Source organism: Lissotriton vulgaris, chromosome 3_1 (genome assembly GCF_964263255.1).
Source record: "Lissotriton vulgaris chromosome 3_1, aLisVul1.2, whole genome shotgun sequence".
NCBI lineage: Eukaryota > Metazoa > Chordata > Amphibia > Caudata > Salamandridae > Lissotriton > Lissotriton vulgaris.
Genome location: NC_141689.1, coordinates 2,018,670,871 through 2,018,691,398, shown reverse-complemented (window position 1 = coordinate 2,018,691,398; position 20,528 = coordinate 2,018,670,871). Strand labels below are relative to the sequence as shown.

The following is a 20,528-nucleotide window of genomic DNA, read 5'->3' as shown; positions in this document are numbered from 1 at the left end:
TGGGGCCACTGGAATTAATTATGCAGCAAAGGATGACAACATAATGCCGTAGTGTTGACTAAATTATGCATTAAAAAAAGGCTGCAGCGTAATGCAGTATATTTTCAGATATTTTATTATTTTGACATGTGTACACATGCTAACAGTCTCTGGAAATATTTTGCCTTATTAGTACCAGTGTAACATACAAACGCAGCAGTTAGAAAGGTGACCAGTCAACCTTTGCAATAGGCCATCCACTCCGCAGCAACACAAGTCACATTTTATATTAACTTTTGATATGTTTGAGCTACAAACAATTTATTAGTTTATATGGTCAGATTATGCAGCAGATCTTGCATTATGAGGCAAATATGGCAGTGCCATAATTTTAGAGAAAACATTTGCAAACTAGGATATTTTGCCATTCATGTTGGAACTGCTGTTGTGGAAAAAGGAAGAAGTGCTGATGACAGAAACTCTATGGCTCGGAGACAAATGGCTTGTGTTTCCACATTTTATCATATTTGGTACATTCTGTGATTAGAAGCATATCCCACTTTGTGAATATAATTTAATGTCAATAACTCATTATAACCTTAAATAATCATGTGTATCCATTGGTTGATTAAACTGGGCAGTGAAATGCCAAACAAATACTAAAAATTGGGATGTATCCGCATTCTGGCCACACCTCTGGCTACACCTACAGATCCAATCCTTGGGTTATTCCTGGCCACTTCGACCACTGTGTAAGACTCAGCATCCCTGGACCTGTGATGTGCCGCCGCAGCGGGCGCAGCATGTGCCACACATTTACGGTGCCGGGCTTCTGCATAAGGGAGCTGGCCATTATTGTATCCCTAAACTTGCGCACGTTGTCAGTTTGACATTGACTACACGTAGAGGGGCTCTAAGTTTCTTTACAAAAATATAGCTAACATTTGGATCTATACATTTTATTTTGTATAAATTAATTCAATGTGTGTAAAATTTAGCAATGCCCCGGGATTTCTAGTAAAGGGAGCACCCATTGGCGAATCACTAGCTTGTGTGATTGCTGCATTATTTATTACTAACTTTGACATTGTGCTTTAACTTTGGATAAAAGTTATCATGAATTCTAGCACCAAGAAGCCAATATTGGTAAATATGTGTGCTACAAATAATCCCTAACATACACTGTGCATACAGAATATTTAATCTGGTGCTTTAATCATAGGCTGTTTTAAAGTATTCTGATAAAAATCGAATCGTGCTGAAGACAGCCTTGATTGGTGTTGTATCGAGGACCCGGAAGTCTGCACACCTAGCAGGCAGAGATAAAGCAGCTTGTCAGAAAGTTTAGCGTTTTCCCTACAGGCGGTGTTTGTTGGCCTGTGGCAGGGTCAGTCACATGTCCTAGATTCCTGGCATTTAATTGAGTCTATCCCAGTTCTGCGCCCCAGTGTTTCTTGTGCCACACCTGGCACACATCATATCAGAGGATGGTGATGATGTTAACATTTTGCCCCCCCCCTGGAAAAATGTCTGCGGACGCCCATGCTCCTGGCCCCTAAAAATGGTGTTTGCACTTCAGATTTCTATAACCACGAGTAAAACGTCCTTACTATAGTAAATGAGGCCATCGAATTAAAGAGAAACTCTGGATGGAACATGACACTCGGCGGGTCGGAGAGGAAATGTGTTAATTAATGTCAAGCTGAAGTGCTGTGAGAGGTTAGGCGCGCCTTGTGGCCTGCTGCAGGTAGGGTTGGTCTTTGCTCCGATAGCGCCCCGGGTAAAATTACATTTGGCACCCTTCATGCTTCCTCATCCCATTCCCTCTCCTCTCTCCCCAAGGTATTCCCTTTAACCTTTTCTAAGTTCAATGTTAAGCAGATGTTGCTGTTAGGCTCAGTGTTTAATTTGTTAAAAAAAAAGAAGTGCAATTGGCCAGCATTTTTCCAAAGAGGCCATGGCCCAGTTTTACCAAAGCGCACACTTTTGCTTTTAAAAGATACATGAAGCCAGTGGCAGGCGTGAAGCAGCTAATTCAGGTCCAGTTACTATTTAGTTGCATTGTTTTTAGGTCGAGCCTCAACAGAGCTGCTTATGGCAAAGCGTAGGCTACAGGGTTAAGCCAGGACTTTGTTTGTATTACTTTTACTAGAACGCCGAAAATGCAATAACACCAGTTCCTCATGAGCATTGGCACAATCGGCTTCATTTACACAATTAACAATGCGGAGTGAGTGGCAGGGGAGACATCTGTGGTGACGGGGACCCCTGGAGAGCAGTCTGCTCCAGAGTGGGCCCAGCAGGCAGGGGGGGGGAGAGGTATAGGAGAGCAGGTAAGGATTTTTGAGAACATGGGGTTAGAACAAAGATCATCCCTAGCAAAGGGATGGGAGAACCAAAGGCGCAATAAGTAAATCTGGAAAACAAGCAGAACACCAGGGACATAAGGCAACAATCTTCTACCCAGCGCTTTTTGAACCACTTAACAGCACGTTTGTGGAAACAATGTATGTGTTATTTCATCATGAATTTCATTTTTATGTAAGCATGCCAGCGGGACCCTTGGAGCGTGTTAAAAAACATAACAGCAAAAGGCAATGACTAAATATTTGTCAGAGGCCTGGTCACTGTCTTCCACCATATCTCAAATCATCGCTGTCATCGTGCACAAATAGAGGAATTTGAGATTTCACAGCTTGAGACTGCTGTACCTCCACTCCCCCAGAAGGACATGGGGGTCAAGGTGTCCCTACCCTTCCCCCTAAAGGCCTTTTAAAGAAAGCATTTTCAGGACATGGAGAAAGAGTCCCCGAGTCCCGGAATGGTGACCTCAATATTTTCTTCAGAGTTGCAGGCAGCCAATCAGACTGCTCAGTATAATGGGACGTACCAAAATGACCCAAAAAAGACAAAGCTCCGTAAGACAATGAGAAGGTCCAATTTATTTTATTTTTAAAATATTAGGTCCCAAGGAACTGCAGAGGGCACAACCGTCCAGATATTCCAAACCATTTTAACCCCTTTATGTCCAACTTGAGCCCCTGCTTAAGTGCTAATTTCTCGAAAATGGCTTCATGAATTTACAACAAATCACAAAGAGGATATTTTCTAGGTAAAATTAGAACTTTTTGCCAAATAGGATTGAATTCCGTTCAGCCCTTTTTGTTTTGGACATCTAAGTTTGGTATAGAAATTAACATTGGAATTTCTTTTTCTTGGACCCTGCAGGACAGTTCAACGCAAAACTTTACATGAAGGAGTCCATGTGGATTAAAGTTTTTGGAGAAAAGTTTGGTGCAAATGGTTCAAAAGTTATTAGTGAAAAAAACACCACTCTTTCGATGGGAACTGTAACCTAATTATACCCAGTAGTGTACATATATACATACACATATTTATTTCTATTATCAAGGTGAATGCTTACGGTTATCTTAGAAAATTACATATATACACACACACGTGTGTGTAATTTTTGGAGAAAACAGTAAGCTTTCACCCATCGTACAAGGCAATAACGTCTTGCTAGTACTTGTACTGAAATGTGTGGTTAAGCTGCATTGTTCAATAAACCGTACTCAATTTGTCATGCACTAAACCTGGATTGAGTCTCATCTTTCAGTTGGCGTGTGTATATGCAGATGGCTGTGTTTGTTTTTTGTGCTTCTGATTCTTAACATTAAGACCTGAAGATCTATATAAGATACTATGCACAGATGTTTTTGTGCCAGAGGAATATTTTCATGCTTTTCATTCGAGAATGAAAGTGGAGCATTTCTTTCTTCGAGAACTTTGTGCGCTATTTTGTACGCCTAATTTAGTACCTATGTCAAAATTAGTAACCAAGTTCCTATCTTGTAACCGGAATATCGTTCTTATGTTTTTTGCTACTCAGCAAGGAACCTGAGTGACTACTATGGCGGTATAGCCATATAATATGGTTGTATAGTTCACTCCAAATGCAGTGGAAATCTACAGCTAGTGGTGGTATCATGGTTTTGTCAAGTGGCTGGGAAAGTAGAGCCTAAAAGGCATGCCTGGGAGACTGTGAGCAAGGCTTTTGAAAGGACATGGAGCTGTGGAGCGCGACATAGCACCCTATTCTGGGTGGAGAGTAACTAATGGAGATGAGCCAGGCACAGGGCACTTATTTATAGGCTATGTAGCGAAAAGACACAATTGCCTTCACTTGATGGCCATAGACATTAAATATTTTCTTTAAATAAACTCTTATTGATTTCCTAATTCAGAAAAACTTAGGCCACCGGTTATCACTTTGATGAATTGCAGTGGAATGCAGATAAGTACCACAGCCTCCATAGACGCTAAGAATGTGTGGATATCACAAGGGCATTCCCAATGTGAACGATGAATGAATCATATTTGTCCTTCTTAAAGGGGTCTGCATACTGACAAACCAGAACATTTAGCACACGGTGACACAAAAGAGTCACATGTATTGCCAAAGACAAACTGAGCATCGATAGATTGGAGACTGGAAAAGAATTAAAATAACAAACGATAATAGAATTTTAAAAAAACACTGTCACTTGAGCTTACCTTCCTTCAGAGCTTTATCCAAAGTGTGAGAAATGACCACTCGTCGTGAATGACTTGGTTCATATGAATTTCCGCACAGGTGGCTCTAAAATACAAAGAAGGTGCGTATCACTGCTTTGAGAGAATGGAGCAGGGATATGGCATTTAGTAGTGCATGAAAGACTTCCTGTCAAATATTACATCATCGGCTTTGGTTATATCGAAAAAAGGAACTCAGTAAAATGATCTTTCTCACATGACATTGCTCTCATTACTGGTCACTAAAAGATTGGCTGTTTTCATTCTGTTATTTTAACTAGTTCACCCGTGACAGTTTACATGCATCAATCTTATTGTTCACCTGTTTTCAAAGCAATCGTTCAAAGTTGTGTCTATTACAAATCATATGTACATAAGGGCTATACATATTGATCATACACACACCAGTTGAGCAACAAAATAAAATGAAACATTAACAGAGACTATCTGTGTAGATGTACTGTTACTAGGAATTTTCTCACTCTTTCTGAATATTTGATGGTCATGAACCCTTGCCAACCCACAAAAAATGGTGTTAGTGTAAATATTCAGCGTACCATCACAAAATATCAGGTCAGATGTTCATTCTTGCTCGGTGGTAGGGCATCCTATACCCCATCTTAATGCTATGCTCGTGCTGCTACGAATTTACATGAACTCTTATGAGTGTATTTTTTCATAATTAGCACCATCACAAAGGGGCGGGGATGGGGGGGGGATGTTAACTGCACTGCAACAGTTTCGGATAATAATCAAATACACTCTCCCAGCAAGTGTACATTGGAGGTCAGGCCCATATCCAGTCGAAATAATCCGCCTCAGAATCTCTACACTTAGGGCTGTACAGGTTCACATTCAATCCCATGGACTTTATACCACCCGGGGAATAATGTATTCCATATAATAATTTGAAATGTACATGCTGAGATCTACTATTTAGTAACAACTTATGTGTGTATATAGAGCAGTATTGCCAAATATTACCAGACTTTATTGCACTCAAGTCTTTGAATCTAGCTCTTTTTGCATGTGCTTTCAGGGCTAACCTTGTCTCAGCTATTGCATTATAAGGTTTTAGCAGTCCTTGGGGAGCCACAAAGGCATGTACCATCAAAAGAACAAATAATCTGGGGGTGAAGCAGGGAAATCTGGGCTATCCTTCTTCAAGCCTGAAATGTAGAAAAAGGGTGTAGCTTTAGGTTTCCATTTAAAGAGCTCTAATGTAATGAACTGTCAATCAATAAAAATATCACCCAAAGTCCTCAGGCGCTAGTCAGTCAATTGTCTTTGGGTCTTAGATTCATAAGAAGCAGGTAGCATGGCATTGTTTATAATTGTAAGCGAGGGGCAGAAGAGTCTCCTCACTGCCATCAAAGCATGCAATCTTTGCCAAGTGTCCATGGTACTTTTTGCAATCTCTGAGCAGAACGCTTCAGCCAGACTGGTCTCAGGAACTAAAAGAAATAACCACATTTCTCCAACCTTGAAAGCTTTGGACTGGCTATCCTACGAGGCAAGAATACATCTAAAGATCACCTGCATGACTCGCAAAGCCTTGCATAGCAATACTCCCAACTACTTAGCATGAAAGCTTGAGCGATCAGCAGGATGCAGACTATTGCGTAGTGTGAGTTCATTACTACTGAAACTACAATCCTTCCACAAAAAGAGAACGGGTTGCAGAGCATTCTCTGGGATCGCTCCGAAGATCTGGAACTCCCTACCTCCAGTCTTTGCGGAATCACTTCCTTTACCTCCTTCAAAAAAGAAGTAAAATTGCTCCTAATGAACAAATTCACATGCTAAGACTTTAACTCTATGATGACTACCAGTCTCCTATGCTACCCTTATACTACTGTCTACTTCTCTTGTACTGAATGACGAATATAGAATGTATGTATACTACCTCAACCTCCTACTATGTAATAATATGAGTATTGTAAAGCGCTGATTCCCTCGAGGGATCATTCCTTAAGAACTACTAGTCTCCTATGCCACCCTTATACTCCTATCTATCTATTTTGTACTGAATGGCGAATACCGAATCTATGTATACTACATACACCATCTAATGCTCAACAACTGCATATTGTACAGCGATGTGATACCCCGTGGGTCATGTTTGCCCCATATAAAACTTTATAAATCAATAATAAATAAAGTAATGCTGGTGCACAGCCGTACGAGTCGCTATAGTTGTCAAGGAGGTACCCTCTGCTGTGCACTCTATTTCATTTGTTGGATGTTGGCATTCAGTGTGCATTCAAGACACAAAGGTTTGGCCTGGGCCAGTAAATAATGTTCAAAATAAGGATTTGCTTGAACTCTCTGGGGAATAAGGAAGGGTCACATAAGTCAAGTTAATCTGAAACAGGCCTCCCACCCGTACATTCAACACAGGAATTGGTTCCTCAAGAGAAAGTGAAAGCCTGTGGCAGCAGTCTGCCTTGTTCATTAATATGATCAGATTATAGGATCATAATTATTCAGGATAACTAACGCTGTGTCATGGGGGACCATAATAAATAGATATTAGACCAGGCTATCACATCACTATAGGGGGGAAGTCTGTTGTCCGCCGTCTGCCCATATCAGAGGTAAGGGGATCATCTGGGATTAGCTCAGGTTGATATGCAGTCTGGAGGAGCGGCCAAATCATTAAATCTCCCTCATGAGGGGATTAAGATTGCAGCACAGTTCTTTAAAATATAGTATAATATTGTCAGCATAAAGGGAAACAAAAATAACTTTTTCGACTTATCCATGGGCAGCTAGGAGTGTGTTTCTTTTTGAGCATACTTATCAGTGGTTCTGTAGCAATTGCAAATAATGGTCGTGACAAAGGGCACACATGCCCGGTGCAATGCACAATTCGGAGGGGAGCAGACAGACCACCATTAATTAGCAATCTATTTCAGAGTCCACTCTATATTAGTGCTAATCAGCCCAACAGGTCTTCTCCCAGCCTCCTACGATGGAGTACCTCGAACACATATGGCCATTATAGTGAACAAAAGGCCTTCTGGCCATCTAGCAGTAACGGTGTGACGGAAAGCTCAAGGTCCACCTGTTGAGAAAGAGTAAAGAAAATGCATAAGTTATCAAATGTAGGCTATCCGAGGAAAAACCAGACTGCTCGGGTGATACTAGGCCTTTCAAATAGGAGTGAATCCTTCTTGCTACTACTCTTACAAGTATTTTGTTGTTGAGATTTAATAAAGAAAATGGACGGTACGATGAGTGGTCCTAGGCAGGCTTCCCAGGTTTCCACAGTAGAGCTATAACAGCCTCTCTCAAAGAGGGAGGAACAATCCTGTACACAGGACACGCCATAAACCTCCAGAAGCCTGGGCGCCAATATCTCAGAAAACTCTTTATAGAATTTAACAGTCAAACCGTGTATAGTCGGAAAGAGACATATCAATGGAGGAAGCGATTGTAAGAGCTAGAGAAGTTCTTATGTCAGCAAATTTACAAGTACAATTTTTAAAAAACTTTTTTTAGGCTATACTATACACCTGCGCGGATGAAAAAATGGGGCAGTTGCTATGATGGTAAATGTTTTCGATGTGCTTCATCCGATGCGGATATAAATCATATTTTCTTATACTTGTGTAAAATTGTATCCCTTTATACAAGATATGGAACGATTCTTCTCTGACATATTAGAGAAATCTGTTCGTATAACGCCTGCCTTGATGCTTTTAGGGATGGGGCAGGATGTCTCAAAGGGGGGAAGTTTATATAAGTATAGACATTTTCTATTTGTAGCAATGACTATAGCCCGTTTATGTATAGCGGGGGATTGACTATGTCCGGAGCCTCCAAGATTTGAGGTATGGAGGGCTAAGCTATACAGAATAGCTAGCTTGGAATTTAGTCTATACTCGCTAAAGGGGGCAAGAAAACGGAAATTGGGTCTTACGATCTGGGAACATTTTTTGGCTCATATGAATAACAGAGTATTAGTATTCAAATAGCAAGGAGCTATGGAATGTATAAAGATTAGCAGCAGTCGTAAACATAATCTGGTAATTACACTGTTTAAGCCAAAGCATAAATGGGGATATTCGCAATGTTAAGGAAAATTCACTTTTTTTTGGTCAGGTTATTGGCATTTATGTTTATGCAGCGTATTTTCTTGATTAATTTTATTGAGAAGGCTCAGCTAAATAATGTATGAAATTCATGCAAGAATTACATTGTGAAATTGTGTATTGTCAAATGTCTATCATGCCTTGGAAGTGTGGAATCAAAATAAAAAATAAAAATAAAAAAAACGTGTATAGTCCAGACACTTTAAACCCTGTTAAGACATAATAGCGTCTTTGATGCCCTCACCAGTGAGGAGAAGATTAAAGGGATCCCTCTCAAGAGTGTCCAGCCATGCAATGTGGTGTCAGAAAGATATTTGGACAAATGTCTCACATAGCCAGTATGTTCCACCCTATATGTGAGATAATTAGAAAATGGTGGTTAGTATAGCAGCAGTACTCGTATTCCTGGTTACTTCTGTATCAATTATACTTAATATAGCTCTAGATGCTCATACAGGATTCAGTAATGAAGCAAGTACGCAACCAAAACACTTCCCCTCTCCGTAGCATTCTGCACAGGCACATTTTCCCAAAACCCTGATCTCATGGTAGGCACCTTCTCTGAACCGGAGCAACGTCCACCTAGATCAGTGCCAAAGTATTGTTTTTTTTGTGTCTGTGCATAGCACTCCGCTAAGCCCTTCAACCTCTGCTCAAGCTTAAGTAGTATGCTCTTTATAGACCTCAATATACCTGGATGTTAGGGCTCCAATATAAGCCTTTAATGCCACCTAGAGCACATAACCCTCATTCAACTTGAAATACTCCACAATTTCCTACCGAATTTCTTCCCTAAAGACTCTGCCCAGTAGTCCACTCGAGGGGAGCACCGGAGGCCGGGTAGCTCTGCCTGTGAGATTCATTGGTAGTGTTCTCACAGCTGAGGAACATTCGGACAGAGAATTTGAAAGGATAACAAATCAGATCAAATCAAATCAAGGACATTCGTACAGCGCACATATCACTCGGAAGTCTCATGGCGCTTGCAGACAGCTCTGATAGAGTACTCGTTTAGTTGTCAAATAGCCATGAATTCAACTTTTTGCGAAATCAGTTGTGATCTGGGATAGTACGTAGATTCAAGGGAAGTCTGTTCCAAGAGACAGGAGTAAGATAGGAAAAAGACCTTCCTCCGTTTCTCGCAGTGCGGATTCTGAGAGGCGTAAGAAGGGATTAATTGCTCGATCTTAGCATCCTACAAGGCTGGTACCAAGGTAGTTTTTTGGTCCAGTACCCCGGGCCTTTTCCGTACATATTTGTATGTGTGAGACAGAGAGTCTTAAATAGGATTTGCTGTCTGACTGGGAGCCAATGTAGAAATCTGAGACATGGGGCAGACGGGGTTCTTGGCTGGAGATTCAGAACCAGTCTGGCCACAGCGTTCTGCAAAATCTGGAGTTTTGTGAGAAGGCCTTCGTTGATTGAGGACAACAGGGAATTTCTATAGTCCATTTGATTTATTATCAGTCCCTGGACTAATGGTTTCCTGGCCTCCACCGGACACATCACTCCAAAACATGAGCCAATTATATGATTGATCTGACTTTTCATTGACAGTTAGCTGTCCATGTGGAGGTGTTGGACAAAGGCCAAGGTTCGGGGGCCACCTTTCATGAGACCAATGCTCATGAGCATTGCCAAAGAGCATTATCTCAGACTTGCCTCCATTTAATTGAAGATGGTTTGTACTAACAACCGCCGTACATCTCCCACAGGCATCACTGGTTGTCAATCAAAAGTCAATGCATGAGTATGCATCATGCACTGAAGAGGAAAATATATAACCTCTGCTTATCTGGTGCTTGTGACGCCAGACATCTACAAGCTATTCTAAGCAATGTTTGGTATGCACTAGTGAGAGAACGGGATTCAGGCTAGGATCTATCTTCAGGCACATCTAAAATCACATTGAAATGTCCTCCTCAATTCACAGTGTGGTAGTCTAAAGATTCACAGTGCTGCATTTTTGCCTCATAGAAAGAGAGGGATGTTATTTTGCTCATATGTTTTCATCAGTTTAACACAACCAGTTTCAATTCGGTTTTGAACTATGAGGTATCTGCTGTCAATGTTGGCAACCATGGTCCTGTGTCTGAAAATGATTGGCGCTGTATCTGTAATGTCACTCTCTTGGGAATGAGTGTTGCCGGATGCAAAGCACCTGTGAATACCCCAGTCCAAAGTGGATCTCCATGCACTTTTCTACCTGGGTTTCCTGTAACTGTGCATTATCCATTCAATGCCCATATGTATGCCAGTATTTTCCTGGAGTCTTGGGGATGGTTAGGCCCTCTAACATTCCATGTCATTAACTTCACAATGCAAGTGCCCCTTTTTGCATGGTTACCCCCCTACTTTTTGCCTGACATCTAATGTGCCCTGGGTTCCTGCCAACCAGGTTCTAGGGCCTGTGTTCTTTCCCAAAACTGTACCTTTGAACCCACAATTGGCACCTTCCTGGCCACAGTTAAGCCCCTTGTAAAAAGGTACTTTGGGTGCCAAAGGCACTGTGACCAATGAAGGCCTCTCAGGGCTGCAGCACCTATTGCGCCACCCTTAGAAGCCCTGTACCTTAACTCCCCCACATTGCCACTGCATGTTGCGTGTTTTAGTGCATAGAAAAATGAATAGTAGACATGGCACACATCCTTGTGCGCCATGCCTAGAACCCACTACTTGAGGCCTAGGTAAGTCACCCCTATAGCAGGGTGCAGGGGCCCTCAGGTGAGGGCACAGTGGCATACAGCGTCTGCCCCTACAGTGTCTAAGTCCATTCTTAGACACTGTAAGTGTAGTAAAGCCATAAAGAGTATATGGTCTGGGAGCTGGTCATTACAAAATCCACAGCTCCACAATGGCTTTACTAAAAACTGTGAAGTTTGGTAGCAAACTTTTCATCACATTAAACCCACACTGATGCCAGTGTGGGAATTAATGTAAAATTCACTCAGAGGGCATCTTAGAGATGCCCCCTGAAAAACGACCAGCCCTGGTGTGGTTCCTGAATGGCTTCCCGCCATTTGCCACCACCAGGCAGGTTTCTTGACCCCTGGGAAATGAGCCTCCGCTCTCTAGATCCAGAAACAAAGCCCATCCTGGGCAGAGGTGTCAGGCCTCCTCCCCCAGGATGGCTGGGTCCATGAAGGGGAAGCTTTAAAGGTCTGCCGAATTAGGGAGCTGTCCTTTTCCTTTTACTGTCCCCAGCAACTAGCTTCCACTGGTTGACCCCTACTTTGTGAAAAAAGAATCAGCAGGAATTCCAAGTTAGTAAGAGAGGTGGGCCCTCCTTTGCCAACCCCACCCCTCAGGTGGAGGAGGATAGGTGAAGCACACATCTCAGTACCCTCTAAGTTAGAGATGAGGAGACTCGACCAATTAGGGAGAGGCTCATGCTCCTTCCAGCTGGAGGGAGGCATAATAAGGGGTGTATGACCAGCACGTCCCTTTAGATGCCCTTAAATTTAGTATTTAGGGGCAAGCCGTGCTGACCCAGGAAGAAGAAGAGGACACTTACTGCTTTGTCACCAGCCCTACCAACCTGTTCTGTCTATGACCTGCCCACAGCAGTAACCCTGGCGAGTCCAGCAGCTACCAACCCCTAGAGCCTGAAGGACCTGCCCTGCAACCATCTTACAGACTCGGTCTCCCGTGAGCCCCGGATTTGCTCAAACATAGAATCCTACCCAGAATCTGGCAAGTTCATGATTCCGCACCACTCAGCACACGAGGCCCAGGGCCTGAGTTCAAGTGGCCCAACACCACAAGGAGATCTCCCCAGCGATCCTGACCTGGCATCTGGTGATCCCAGACGTCCCTCAAAACGACGCCTAAAGCCTCAACCTGAAGGGCCCCTCCAACCGTGACCGGTAAGAAGAACCTGACGTCAAAAGACACCCCTGCATCCGATGCCCCAAGGCATTGGGTGGCTCAGCCGACGGAGTCCAGGCATCCCCCAAGAACCTAACTTACCTCTCCAGCCGGTGGTAACCTCAAGAAGACTCCCTGCCCAAGCTTGCAGCAACTTTTCCAAACCGAAGGTTTCCATTGAGAAGCACAGGGTCCCCAATGTCTTCTTGGCACCCTGTACCTGGCCGCCTCAGTGCCGCTGGGGGTGCAGCCCTTGTGCTGGTCATTGATCCCTGCAGTTCTGACCTTAACTCAAGGAGCTTTGCTCCCACACAGAGTTTTCTGCTCGTAAGCAGCCCCTTAGCCCCATTGGCTAACATTGGGCCCCTGAACTCTGCACCCGGCCCCCCCCAGTGCAGGTGGTGGTGCATGCAACTTGAGTGCCCAGCTAAACCTTGGGGAACCTTGGTCCAAACCCCCAAAACTCCCACTCGTAAGTCGTGTACTTACCTGAAAAACTGCTAACACTTTTTCTCACATTGTGTAGGAGAATAGGATCTGCTTACTATGGTTAACCCCACTTTTTGCAGGTGTTTCACTGTTTTTCGACTGTAGTCTGGCTGGGGCCCTTCTAACCAGGACCCCAACCTAGCTGCTTCCTCTCTAAAATGTTTGCATGTACATTAGGTTTACTCCAGATTGGTTACTGGGTTACCCTTGTGGGTCCCTAGTATATGGTACCTTAAGTACTAAGGGCATAGGTACCCCAGAGTCCTACCAGGGGCTGAAGCATGCATTATGCCATCCCTGGGAAGCCTTCCAAAATGGCACCACAGGTCTGCTACTGCAGCTTGGGTAAGGTGGTGCATGCACCCTTTACTAAGATATAGGTTACCTATATCTACCTTTAATCACTGACACATATAAACCTATAAGTCACTCCTATGGAAGCTCTTATCAATCCTGAAGGCAGAGTGCTTGGTTTTGTGTGAGAGGGTGCCCATGCATGAGCAGGACTCCTCTGCAGCTTTCGGAATCAATTCTCTGAAGCTGTTCTGTGATGCAGCCAGACCATATACTCTTAAGTGTATTATAACCTCGTGGTAAATGCTAACTTTGGAATGGCTGCTTGGAAACATGTCGTATTTGGTGTCAAACACTTTGGAATCCTACCCCCCGCCAGTCCTGGTGGCGGGGGTAGAATTCCACCCTTCTAGAGGGAGATGAATGTACACACTGACCTAACCGGTAATAGTTTAAAAGAGCCCCCAACATCACAAAATGAATGCTGCCGCCACATACATGAGTCTGGCCTCCTGCTGCTGGACGAACCTCTGGCAGGGGAGGCCTGGACAATAGGTTTTCTGTCACAGGGAGGTGTAACAACCTCCCAGACAGGCTTTAGTGTATTGAGGCTGGGTGGGTGCATTCAGAGAATGCTTTTCAGACTGTGCTGGGGGCACACTTGGTGTCCCTTGATGTCCCTGTGCATATTCCAGTTCAAACTGGTTGCAGGGGCACTCAGCCCCTGTTCTGGTGCGAAACTGGGCAAAGGAAAAGGGGTGTAGCCACCCCTCTCCCTGCATCCTCCCATAGGTGGGTCCCCAGAGTGTATCCAACCCCCTAACTTAGCATAAGTATGAGACCCAGTCCTTAGGACTTCAGATTACACCTGGACGAAACTCTGCAACATATATCCTGGAACTTCAACATTCTACATTGACTAGAAGACAGAAGAATCTCCCTTGGGGTCAAGGAGTGACTCCCCGGTCTGCATTCCGAAGGCTCCCGCCGGATCCCGATGGATTTGCGACTCAGGACACGGACTTCCAGACTTCTCAGAGGCTGACCCGAAATCCCAGCAAAGCTGAGTCCCGCAGCCCTCACGATTGACATGGGACCGGAACTCCTGGACACTGTGCACATTTGTTAGTGCATCGACTTCCCGAGCTTTCCCGAAGTTGTGCATTGGGCTACTTGTAGTTCAAGCCCCGAGCACCATTTGCACCGAAGATTGTGGGCCTACACTCCACGAGTGTTCCGTGAGCCCACCTAGCATTTCTGCTTGAGGCCCCTTCGCAATCCCTGGTCCATCAACTGTTGGGTCCTCACGAAGGTAACTCTTCTGTTTCTTGGGCTTTCCTGTTTGCTCCCGACGTGCCCTGACTCCCCTCCAAAGGGTGAGTCCATCAGACCTTGCAGGTCTGCATCGATGCCAATCTCTGATTTCTGCGTGGATTGCTGTTGCCAAGGCTTGTTGGGTCTAATCCGGAAACCGACACCGCAGCACTCGACATCCTTTGTGGGACAGCTCGAATCCAGCTCCTTGTCGTCCTCGACGCCTCCTGGTCCTCGTGGCTCGAGAGTCAAGCTTCACCTTCTTCACCTGAAAACACCCAACATCGGTTGCCATCTTCTCATCGCCTTCCTAGTCACTGGCAAGTGACCCAGACTCTGTCCCCTCTGCTTTCAGGTTCTTCAGATCTCCGATCCACCCTTGGATCCATTGGACACTTTCCACTTGGCTGCCTGCAGCATTTTTCAGCAGCTCGCCATTGAAATCCACGAAGAACCCAACACGAATAGACACCTATGCACCTGGCTTCCCTGAGTGAGGTAACTCGAGTACTCCGGTGCTCCCATGGGTGTTGACTCTAGAACCTCCTAGCTCTAAAGGGGTTTGCTCCAAGTCCTCTTCTAGGTGTCCTTAATCTGTAATTTTCCAACCGCGACTTTCCCCATAGAAGTTAATAGTGATTCGCAGCTGTGTTTAGACACTGCACGCGTCCCCCTTGGGTCCCCTGTGTCACTACCTTGGGTGGTTTCTGGTAGCCCCAGCGGTTCTAAAGGCTCTAGGCCTTGTATATATGTCAGTTGTGGTCCTTATACCACTTTCTTAATATATGGTTTGGTACGCCCCTAGGGCTCAACGTATATTGTGTTAATTTACTGTGTGTTAAATAAGTTTACTGAATGTACTTTTGCCTCTAGCCTCATAAAGAGACTAGAGGGATGTGTTTAGAATAAATACATATATATATATATATATATATATATATATATATATATATATATATATATATATATATATATATTACACACACTCCAGGTTCAAGTTCCTTTGTAGAAAAAAAATAGAGTCGGAGCCCAAGTATAGAACGGTGTTGTCAGATTTAATTGACAGAAGAAAAACACCCTACGCGTTTCGAGACCAGCCGATCTCTTGCTCCCGTGAGCAAGAGATCGGCTGGTCTCGAAAAGCGTAGGGTGTTTTTCTTCTGTCAATTAAATCTGACAACACCGTTCTATACTTGGGCTCTGACTCTGGTTTTTTCTACAAAGGAACTTGAACCTGGAGTGTGTGTAATTCGAGGGGCTGGCGAACCCCGTCGTGAGCCCGCCGTCTAAGCGGCTCAAGCACGCCATCCTTGCGTGTGTTGATATATATATATATACCTGGTGTGGTTCTCCTTTCATTTGGTCATTCATGAGATTATAGACTGGTAAAACAAGCTGCTTTACTTTCCTTCAAGACTTAGCCTGAAGGCTGATCTCCACAGCTACCACTAGGATAGCTTTCTACATAGGTTGTCTTTAAACCTACCATCAATAAGGGTCGTTTGGACTGGTGCAAGGTGCCCACTAGAATAGTGGACAGCATTTGCCAGGCCAACTTTTCACACATAGGAATTCATGTTATGAGATTTTGGGCCAAAAAGTTGTAAGTGTTGAACTGATGTTTGTATGGAGAAAAGATCACTACACTGCAAAGTCTAAAAAGTCTTACTTTGAGTGTATTGTAAGATCCTTAGGTGTGGTATCTAGGCTTCCACCCCCAGTACTCTATGTAATCGGAAAGTAATCCAAAAGTATCGTAAAAGTAATTACTGTGTAATTCAAAGTACTTTTTAAAGTGATACCAACCTGTAACAATTGCAAATCCATCCTCAATTGCATTTCTGTGTAAAGGTTTACCATTGAAAGTATATTTTACCACCAATACCAAGTCCTGCTTGGTTCTAGAAATAAAATACAAGTATACCTTTTTTAATACTTACCCAATTGGTCTGGATTCTGTCTGAGTGTATGTAATCAGCCCTTGAGTGAGCGAATACAATAAGGCTTAACACACCCTCTGGATAACCCTAACTGTTGGCCGACACTACTACAAAGAGAGCTGTTAGTACTTACCTAATTTAGCCTCTGCAATACCTCTGGGAACACCCTGGACCCTGTGCACACTACACTTTACTTTGGTATAGTATATACAGAGCCAGCTTCCTACAATGGGATTCCTAAAGGGGTAACTGAGGCACTGTGTTGAAATAGATCAGCAATTAATAGCACTAACACTTTGATATTCCAAGAGCTCCTCATTATCAACCATATACATGTCATACAAGATTATAATTTGCTCAAGAGTATCTCTCGAAGCATTCCTGATGATGCCATATACATTAAGCAGTAACCACATGTGAACCACCCACACTGTAAATCCAAATGAACAGAGAGAATAACCCACTGACAGAGTTACTGAAACTCATCAGTTAGATTCTGATGTGAGGGCCCCAGAAACCAAACAAGACGGGAATTAAACAGAAACACTCAAACCACCAACTCGGCCCTTCAACCTGATGTATGATGCCCAACCCCCTCTGGAAATTAGCATATACCAGCACTTATTTGCTTGCCACCAACTATTCCCCAGCAATTCACATCGTCCAAGAATCACTATCCATCAGCAAATAGCACCCAGTTCCGTCAGGGAAGGCAACCCTATGTAACAGAATGACCCAGATTTTGGTTTAATACATCACGGCCACACACGCAGAAGCTTGCATGGGACAAACTACATTAAAAAAACACATCTACAAGCAAATTCAATAATTTTGTTCTATAGTATGGAGATGTTCCTCGTCGGTCTTTATTGGGGAATATTCTGTACATTCTTGTTCAAATAGGAGCGACACCTTAGGAGCATTAAAAAAAGACGGTTGTAATAGTGCTTAATTCATAACTTGGCAGGATACAGCATCACATACTCCGCTCCATTTTTTATAAGTGTTTCTTTGCCGGCATGAAGACTTAGCTTAATGGAATGCAAGTGTAAAATAAGAAAAAAAGGATATGCTGAAGCCTTCATAATTTAACTCTAGTTTCTCATCAGTGTTGTTGTCCTTGTAATTAAGAGCTGGCAATCTTGGGCATGGGGGCCCCCCTCGTAGGTGGACGCACACTCAGGGATTGATGTGCTTATTCCACTATGAGAGGAAGAGAGGTGTGGCCCCAAAGAAATTGATTATCATTTTTTCAAAGCAGAGCTTCATCCTGCCTATGTTTGTCAACTCAGGGACCCCTAAGACGCACAGATTCTTGCAGCACAAAAATGCAGCTAAATCTTAATTCTTGGCACGTGTTTAAGAGTTAAAGTTGCTGCACCTTTTTCGATTGTACCATCAGTATGTCATCAGCCTCTGAAGTGCACTGCTCTGCATCATCCATCCGCTCTGCAAATCTCACTGATTCTGCATGTGACTGATATGCATGTTAATAGGTCCAATTTTTATTTTATTGACTGCCTCCAGGCTCTGTTGCCTATTATGCAGCAGGAATATGAAATATGATAGCTGATGCATTGTAGTCCGAGACGCTTGTGCTCTTGTCTATTGGTGGATCCCCCTCCTCTTCCTCCTACTCTCTAGTCATCTTTCTAGCTTCAAAATACATTTTCGCTTTGTTTTGATCTGTTTTTTCCATCTTGGCCAATAGGTTGCAACACTACCAGGGCGAGAAAAAGTGCTGTGGTAGGGATATATAACAGACACTAGTACAAAAGGACACTGCTGCGATAATAGCTGCTCTGCGTGTTAAGAGTGCAACAGCAAACACACCATGTGCGCAATTAAGGATAATCCTTATGTGTATACTGGTACATGCTTGTGAATTACAGATGGGTTCATTCTTTAAACCATGTTCACAGTAGGACGCTGGAAGATACTAAATACTCGATATTGAACAATAAACATAGTTTGACCCAAGCAGCTTTCCATGGTTGCACCCCCCCCCCCCCCTTGGTTCCAGCTGTTTTTTCTGTCGCTGTGTGCCTCAGAATCGGCAGGCGGTGAGGCTTCATTCTGGCAAGGGGTACCACACGTGGGCACCTAGTCCCCCTGCACAGTGCGGCCACCACAGCATACCCTAGATCATTTGTGCAGAGGTGCTCCTGCTAGCAGCCACCTCCACACTTTAAGCCAACCCAGGAAGCATCCCCATTTAAACAGCACAGAGGTTACAGACTCAGAGTCCAGTGGGTGAGTGTGCCTCCTTGAGCAGCAGAACAATGCCGGCAAGCCCACCAAACCGTCCAGGCTCAGACCAGCGCCCAGGTTGCAGCTATGATTATTTAGGGTGTTCTCTGGCATCACACCCAACTGTAGCACTCCATCAGGGCAGGCATATCAGATCTGTCAAGAGGGGGATTAGCGATATGGAAGGATAATTTTGATGGATTGCGGGTGGCAGCAAGCAGCGGCTTTAGATGGCGGGCATTATGGTTGATGAGCTCCGGCACTTCCCTGAGACCCCACAAAAGCACTCTTAAAAACCCACATGTTCAGTATTCCAGAAGAGAACACCGCCTTCTTTTGTGATTTAGGTACGTTAGTAGAGTACAGCTGCAAGTTATAAGTGCACACACATTTCTTCTTATTATTTTTTGTGCTTGTATAGTGCTCTAAACCCAAAGGTATCACGGAGCAGAGTCAGAAAAATTCTAAACCCCATCAGGGGAAAAGCTCACCCTAGGAACTTCAGAAATAGACGGAGGTATCACACCTACAGGAAGGGAAATCAAAGAAGAGTATTAATCAAAGGAGCTAGGAAAACAGGAAAAGACCTACTAACTAAAAAGAAAAGACAAAGTTTTTTCTGAAAGAGCCAAAAGAATTGATCTCTGCAATGTGGGTTGGCATTGTGTTGCATAGCCTAGCGGCGGCAAAGGAGGGAAGGCCTGCTCACCATATTGACTTTTGAAATTTCGGAACAATGTCTTTCCTACTTGAAACGGACCTTAAAGAACTGGTCGGTTTGTACCAATGAAAGGATGACTTGACAGCTGATGAGCCTTATGATGTAAGGCCAGACGAACTGCGCTCAGTACCTTAAACATCACCCGTTTCCTGGCAGGAAGCCAGTGGAAGCTAGGAAGCCCTTCCCTCACTGACAGAAATTTTGGGATGTTCAGTATAAGGTATGCAGACACGTTCTGAACCATCTGGAGTTTGTTTAAAGAGATGCTGTTTATATTGAGGTAGAAGTGCATTACAGTAGTCCAAATGCGAGGTGATCAATGCGATAGCCACAAACGTGCGCAGTTCCTCAGCAATAAACGGGAAGAACTTCTTAAGGGATTCGATAATGAAGAAGCAGGTACTCGTAGTACAGTTTACCTGCAGATTGAAGTTAAAAGAGGTGTCAAAAAGAATCCCCAGGTTATTTGCAGACTTCACGGGCGCTGGAAGTGGCCTACAGAATTCCAGCCAACACTCTGACCACATAGGGTGCTGGGCTCTGAAGACCAAGACTTCCAACTTTTCAGCTTTAAGCTTAAGGAAGATCCCCTTCATCCAGCTACTCACACCAGTCATACAAAGCTTACATTTTGCTGCAGTCTCAAATAGATTGTTGGTGAGGGACAATGATATGTGTGTTGTCCGCATATGACAGGACCTTAAATCCAAAGGATCTCACTAAGGAAGCCAATGGGGACACGTACAAGTTAAAAAGTATGGACTAATCGCAATGATGAAACATTCCACCTCGGGTAGGTGAGGGATTTCGTCCTTGTAATGGGATACCCTCTCTTGCAGACAGGTCAACCCTTGTGACAATTTCTTTCATTTCTAAGACCCAAGGGTTTTGTGTCTGTGGTAAATACTGTCAATGCCAGGCAAAGAGATTGGAACATTCTTACAGCTCTGTATAAGCTCCTTTTGAAAAATCCAGTATCCCGTCTTAGGCCTTCTGTACAAT

General features: G+C 43.8%; 1 protein-coding gene across 3 annotated transcripts in view; it reads right to left on the bottom strand.

Moving 5' to 3' along the window:
• The window catches only part of SNX25 (sorting nexin 25), a 1,510,914-nt gene that overhangs the window by 1,226,921 nt on the left and 263,465 nt on the right, over positions 1-20,528 (bottom strand). For all 3 annotated transcript variants that reach the window (XM_086962502.1, XM_086962503.1, XM_086962504.1), the window contains one exon: positions 4,537-4,621. In XM_086962502.1, coding sequence (XP_086818628.1) covers positions 4,537-4,621 — 85 coding nt within the window. The remainder of the gene's footprint in view (positions 1-4,536; positions 4,622-20,528) is intronic.